Source organism: Suncus etruscus, chromosome 4 (assembly GCF_024139225.1).
Source record: "Suncus etruscus isolate mSunEtr1 chromosome 4, mSunEtr1.pri.cur, whole genome shotgun sequence".
Taxonomy (NCBI): domain Eukaryota; kingdom Metazoa; phylum Chordata; class Mammalia; order Eulipotyphla; family Soricidae; genus Suncus; species Suncus etruscus.
This window is the reverse complement of record NC_064851.1, coordinates 79858251-79865180: the sequence shown is the minus strand read 5'-3', so window position 1 is coordinate 79865180 and position 6930 is coordinate 79858251. Positions and strand designations below refer to the sequence as shown.

The following is a 6930-nucleotide window of genomic DNA, read 5'->3' as shown; positions in this document are numbered from 1 at the left end:
TATAATTAAGCCATATTGGAACGTCTTCACTTGACAAATGTGATGTATGATTGAGTTTACAACCACATCTTTATTGTTTTTATTTCCCCAAAAACAGGAACTTCCAAATCTTGAACACCTCCAGAAAATACAAATATTTGTATATATATATGTACACGTGTATACACTGTATATGTAATGTACCAACAAGCTTCATTGTCCTTATGAGTTTGTTGCTTTCTATTTCTTCTTTCTTTCCAATATCACAATCACATGGCTGGGATCTCACAGTTCGTCAGCAGGCACTGAGAGGCTCACCAAAGGCTGGCTTGTTGGGGGTGTGGGTGTGGGTGGGCGTGGTGAGAGAGGGTTGAGCCTTCAGACCTCACTGGGGGACCTAGAGCGAAAGGGCACTTTGGACTGGAAACAGCCACAGAACAGAAGCCACAAGGCCCGCTGGATCTCCTGGTTGCGGAATGCATAGATGATAGGATTTATCATGGAGTTGTAAGTGGCAGGCAGCAAGGTGGCATAGGTGTAGACTGCCGGGTCCTCGGGACTGCCCACCACGCAGTAGATGGCAAAGGGCAGCCAGCTGGCGCCAAAGGTGCCCAGCACTACTGCCAGCGTGCCCACCCCTTTGCGAGTGGCAGCGAGGTGCGGCGGCGCCAGGCAGTGCTGTTGCAGCGCGATCTGGTGCGCGTGGCGCCAAACCACCTGGCAGATGCGTACACACAGGTGCAGCATGGTGCCGAAGACCACAAAGAAGGCGGCGGAGAGCAGCGCCATGTGGCTGCGTGCCAGTGGGCGCACCACGCTGCAGGAGGCGCGCTCGGACAGGCAGTTCCAGCCCAGCACGGGCAACAGCCCGAGGCCCAGGGACAGGGTCCAGGTGGTGGCGAGGAGGAGATGCACGCCCTGCAGGGTCCGGCGCGAATAGTAGGTGAGCGCGTGGTAGAGCGACAGGTAGCGGTCCACCGTGATGGCCAGTAAGCTGCCGACCGAGGCCGCGAAGGAGGCCACGAGGAAACCCACCGTGAGCAGACTCAGCGTCTCGGAGGGCACCACGTACCGGAACACGAAGTGCAGGATGAGCCCGCAGCCCGCCAGCAGGTCCGCCGTGGCCAGACTGCCCACCAGCACGAACATGGGCGTGCGCAGCGCCGGCGTGGAAGCGATGAGCGCCACGACCAGCGCGTTCTCGCCGGCGATCACGGTCCCGGACACGCACAGGAGCACGTCCCACGGATTCACCGCCGACAGCAGCAGCCCCGGAGCCCCGACGGGCAGCTGCGAGGACAGCTCTAGGGAAGCGTTAGTCCCGCCGCCGCCGCCCCCCAGCGCCGCCGTGGCAGGGGACCCCCATTCGCCGGTGTCCTGCGCGCCACCCGCGGTCGCTGCTCGCTCGGCCGCCGCGGCCACTACCTGGGACTCGTTGAGCGGGGAGGCGCTCGCGTTCATCGCGGCCCGACGCTGCTGCACCTTGCGGGGGGGGGGGGGGGAAGAGAGAGAGAGAGAGAGGAAAGATCAGGTGTGTGCGGGTGAAGGCGCCCGGGGAAAACTTGTCCCCGCGCACTGGCACCACTCGTAGGGGTCACCCCACTCTGCTCCCACTCTGCTGCGACCCAGAGCGGAGCGACCCAGTCTAGGAAGAAATGAGAGTCCCCCAAAGAGATAAAAACCTGTTGAGTGAGCTAGTTGGTGAGGGAAATGCACCCCGATGCGCTCCGGAAAGCGGCTATGTTGTGTGTGTGTGTGTGTGTGTGTGTGTGTGTGTGTGTGTGTGTGTGTGTGTGTGTGTGCACAGATGCACTATATGGATAGCAAGCACTTGTGTGCACGACCCACAGCCCCCCAAGTCTGCACCAGTGTACACCCAGCAAACAGTAGAGGGGTGCATGCCCCAGGAAGGGACGGTCCCAGCTAGATCGCCATGGGCCCGCTGTCCGCGGTGCTGAAAAGAAGCGTATGCGCTCTTGCTCCCTAGGGAGCCCTAGAGATCACAGAGCACCCCAAAAATGAGAGGAGAGATGAAGCCAAGGTGTGTGTGTGTGTGTAAGTAGGAGGGTATAGGGTCGCGCTGGGTTCCCTTCCTCCCGCTCCGGTTTGGAGAAGAACTTCTCTCCTTAGTGTCCTTCCCCAGTCCCCCTTCGCACACCCCCCTGAAAACCCCTCTGCTCACCTGCCGAGTCAGGGCTTCCGAAAACGACTGCTCATGAATACTGTGGCGGGCGCGCCGGGCTGCGCTTCCCGCTGCGCGCCGGAGGCCGAGGGAGAGAGAGTGCGGGGCGCCCGTCGCGGTGCAGGCGCCGCAAGTGTGAGCCGCACGGACCGTGGCGTCTGCGAAGGCGGCTCGGAGCAGCGCGCGAGCCGGCAGCGACAGGCGGGGCACGCTGACGTCAGGCTCCCCGCAGCAAGTGGCTTGCCGGGTGCCCGAGCTTCACTCCCGCAGATCTCCACCATGCTCCAACCCCGCCAGCCCCTCCAACTTCCCTACCCACTTCCCTACCCCAAAGGCCATCTCAGAGGGTTGGGGAGGTAGGAGAGGCCATCGGAGAGGCAGTCCTCTGTCCAGATCCTCCTAAGAGCTGGATTAGGAAAAGATCGAGGAGAGGAAGTAGGGGATGCCCCCCAACACCGGGATCAGGCAGTTGTGGGGGCTAAGGGTCGCTGAGGGAGACAGGGCAGGAGAAGAGGACTAGAAAAGACAGGAGGGCTGACTGAGAGATGGGGCAGAGAAAAACTTGCCTTGTTGGAAGCTGGTGCAGCGATGAAGTTTCAAATTCCTGCTACCACATACGTATCCCCGAGCACAGATCCAGGTGTGGTCCTGGGCACTGCTGAGTCCCTGGCACCTGATTAAAAAAAATTGTGAGTACTGCTTGAGAAATAGGGAAGAACAACACAGGAGAATGCACTTCTGTGAAAGGGTATTAGGGGAGTGAAGAGAAAGACAGTGTACAGAGGTTAAGGTGCATCTGTATACAGCCACTCTAGTTAATTAATGAATCAACTAATTAAAATATGTTTGAGATACAAGATAGTAAAGCCAGGGGAGAAGTTCTGTTGTAGGAAATAGACAGCTAAAGGCTTCCTTGAAAATGATGGCTCCTTAAAAAATTACCTGTACAGTTTCTCTTCCACCCTCTCTCCTTTCCTTCCTTTTTCTCGCATTGTTTTGCATTGACCTCTACAACAGGATTCACCATGGCACTTCCCAGCCAAATGCGGCCCAATTTCAGTAGCTGCTAGTGCTCTTGAAACTTGCTCCTTAATTAAAGGCCAGGTCTGTATCTTGTTAGGAAAGAAAACAGCAAAATGTGATTTACTTTCCTGGCAACAGACTTTGCCTTGTTAATTAGTACCCTATAAAACAAATTACAGGTTGAAAATAGTGATAACTCAGCTGGCCCAGACTCCAGTAGGCAGAAGTTTTATTTTCAGCCCTGATAAATCATCTTTTTGATTCAAAGGTGTTTTGTTTGTTAGTTAAATACAAGAATTTCTTCTATTTTTTAATCAGTCATAATCTCTAATAACCATACTTCAGTAAAAGCTAACAGTTGACGCCATCTAGGACTCTAAAATTTAAGGTTGTACATGATGATATTAAATTCAGACCACTTTCATGATTTCCACAACTTGCTCTGGGCAATTTGAAAACAGGTAGTATTTATTATTGGTGCTTTCCATGCTCCCCATGCTCCCCCTTCCTCTTCTTGATTTGAATCAGCCCTATTTCTAGGGGCCTGTATACAGGCAGGCTTAGGGATACACTGAGCCCTGGCTTTAAAATATGGCCTCTAAGTACAGGTTACTTTTGCCAACATCCTCCATTGCAGTTGAACTTAACTAGTGGAAAGACGAAAAACTCCAGGAGTGCTCAATTTTCTGCAATAGCCAGTGTTGAATCATAAAACCCATAACTTACATATGTGAGTTTATAAAGTTCTCATACCACTATTCCCATCAGCCTTAAACTGATTGAAGTTCTTTTTTTTTTTGTTTTGTTTTGAAGTTCTTAATAATGAAAGAGTCATTTTGAGTTTTAGTAAAAGTCAGCCCTTAAATAACCAAAATGTTTTTCAAGAGAACTGCCAAACCAATTAGAACATGTTAATCACAAGCTTTCTAAATGATCAGATAAAGGAGAATCCTTTTTTTTTTTTTTTGGTTTTTGGGTCACACCCGGCAGTGCTCAGGGGTTACTCCTGGCTGTTTGCTCAGAAATAGCTCCTGGCAGGCACGGGGGATCATATGGGACACCAGGATTCCAACCAACCACCTTTGGTCCTGGATCGGCTGCTTGCAAGGCAAACACCGCTGTGCTATCTCTCCGGGCCCAGGAGAATCCTTCTTAATGCCTAATTGCACTACATTTTTTTTTTTTGCAATGACTAATGCTTCAGAAAGTATAGAATTAAATAGATATCCTGTATTTGGGATATCCGTAGTCTCTGCCATTACTAAGAATGAACTTCCAGTGAATTCCGGAGGAAGGAAAAAAAGAAGTATCATGCTCTGAGTTAAATGCTTGTTGAAAGTTTGTAGTCTGTATTTGTATTGTATCATGCCAGTTTATCACAACTTCTTTCAGATGCTAGATTGGATCCTAGAAGCATAATAGAAGCATAAAGGGCCAATAAATCAGCTCCTTCATATCATCTCCTGCTCACCCAGCTCCTGGGAAGTGAGAGATGGAAAAGAAGAAAAGTGATACATTGGTTATGTATAGGCAGTAGAGGTAACTTCATTACCCCATATACTATTTTGTCAATGGTGTCTCATAATTACCATCCCTTCCTATGGTGTCTTAGAATGTTCAATCCATGAATCATATGGCATTTCTCTAGCCTAGCTATTTGGAGGAGAACCTACCCCAGGACTAGACCAAAACAGGCACCTTTTGTGGCTCTGGTGACCAGATTCCCTTTTCTAAAAATCTGAACTAAGATATATAATAGGTATGGTCAAAGTTGGATTCTAGAACTGAAAAAAAATCCTGGTAAGTTAGTGAGAAACATTTATATTGAGCCTTGTCTGAAATAAGTGATGGGCCAGAGAGATAGTAATTGGCTTAAGGCACTTGCTTTGTATGCGACCCAACCTGATTCAAATCTCAAGCACTCATAGGATCCACCAGTCATTAACAGGAGTCACTCTGAGCACTGATCCTGGGGTAACCTCTGAGCACTACTGAGTGTGGCCTGACATTTATTTAAATGAGCAATAAGAATAAGCCAATTACAATGGAAAAATTAAACAGAAATGCAGAGTGAAGAGAGATAAAGGCAAATGAGGGCAATAATCTCAGGTTCTGAATGTCTGGATGTCTAGATCCCTGGATACTTTGAAATTGTCTCTGATCTTTACCACTTTTCTTCCTAACTTACCTTGAGTGGGTTTCTATTCTTTTAATATATGAGCATAGAATTAAATCAATCTGCCAGCATGTTTGGTATAGTTGGAGCTTTAAGAGGTAAGCTTCTAGCTTGTAATCATAGGTTAAACTCACTGTTATCAATCTGATCACATACACAACATATTCTTTTTTTTCTTTTACTTTTTTTTAAGAACACCACCCATCACCAGTGCAACATTCCCATCACCAATGTCCCAAGTCTCCCTCCTCCCCACCCAACCCCCGCCTGTACTCTAGACAGGCTTTCCATTTCCCTCATACATTCTCATTATTAGGACAGTTCAAAATGTAGTTATTTCTCTAACTAAACTCATCACTCTTTGTGGTGAGCTTCCTGAGGTGAGCTGGAACTTCCAGCTCTTTTATCTTTTGTGTCTGAAAATTATTATTGCAAGAATGTCTTTCATTTTTCTTAAAACCCATAGATGAGTGAGACCATTCTGCATTTTTCTCTCTCTCTCTGACTTATTTCACTCAGCATAATAGATTCTTTGTACATCCATGTATAGGAAAATTTCATGACTTCATCTCTCCTGACAGCTGCATAATATTCCATTGTGTATATGTACCTAGTTTCTTTAGCCATTCATCTCTTGAAGGGCATCTTGGTTGTTTCCAGAGTCTTGCTTTGGTAAATAGTGCTGCAATGAATATAGGTGTAAGGAAGGGGTTTTTGTATTGTATTTTTGTGTTCCTAGGGTATATTCCTAGGAGTGGTATAGCTGGATCGTATGGGAGCTCGATTTCCAGTTTTTGGAGGAATCTCCATATTGCTTTCCATAAGGTTGAACTAGACGGCATTCCCACCAGCAGTGGATAAGAGTTCCTTTCTCTCCACATCCCCGCCAACACTGCTTGTTCTCATTCTTTGTGATGTGTGCCAATCTCTGTGGTGTGAGGTGGTACCTCATTGTTGTTTTGATTTGCATCTCCCTGATGATTAGCGATGTGGAGCATTTTTTCATGTGTCTTTTGGCCATATGTATTTCTTCTTTGTCAAAGTGTCTGTCCATTTCTTCTCCCCATTTTTCTGATGGGATTAGATGTTTTTTTCTTGTAAAGTTCTGTCAGTGCCTTGTATATTTTGGAGATTAGCCCCTTATCTGATGGGTATTGGGTGAATAGTTTCTCCCACTCAGTGGGTGGCTCTTGACATACACAACATAGTCTAAGGTACCTTTTATATTCCAGGAAATACAAGTATCATGTTTCCTTGTCTGACATTATGTTCAGGAATCAAACCCTCTCAATTGCAGTCTTTTCTCTGGTTTCCATTCTGCACTGCATTAGAATTACCTAGAATATGTATGGGTTCTTTTATTCTTTACTGAATCTTTTATCCAGTGATTGACTAATTTAGTCTGAGTGAGAACCAGGCATTAGACCTTCTATAGATTTTCAACGAAAAGGCAGGATTGAGAATACTCATTGAAAAATAAACTCTTCTTGTTAGTTTAGCATACTGCAAACTCTTAAACTGTAAATTGGAGTTTGCAATCATTGCAATAAAGGAATTTTACTAATAATTT

At 47.5% G+C, this 6930-nt stretch overlaps 1 protein-coding gene across 1 annotated transcript; it reads right to left on the bottom strand.

Moving 5' to 3' along the window:
• Positions 1-335: 335 nt before the first annotated feature.
• GPR6 (G protein-coupled receptor 6) lies at positions 336-1440 on the bottom strand. The gene has a single exon (XM_049771203.1). The coding sequence runs from the start codon at positions 1438-1440 to the stop codon at positions 358-360; it is 1083 nt and encodes a 360-aa protein (XP_049627160.1). The 3' UTR covers positions 336-357.
• Between the last annotated feature and the right edge of the window lie 5490 nt (positions 1441-6930).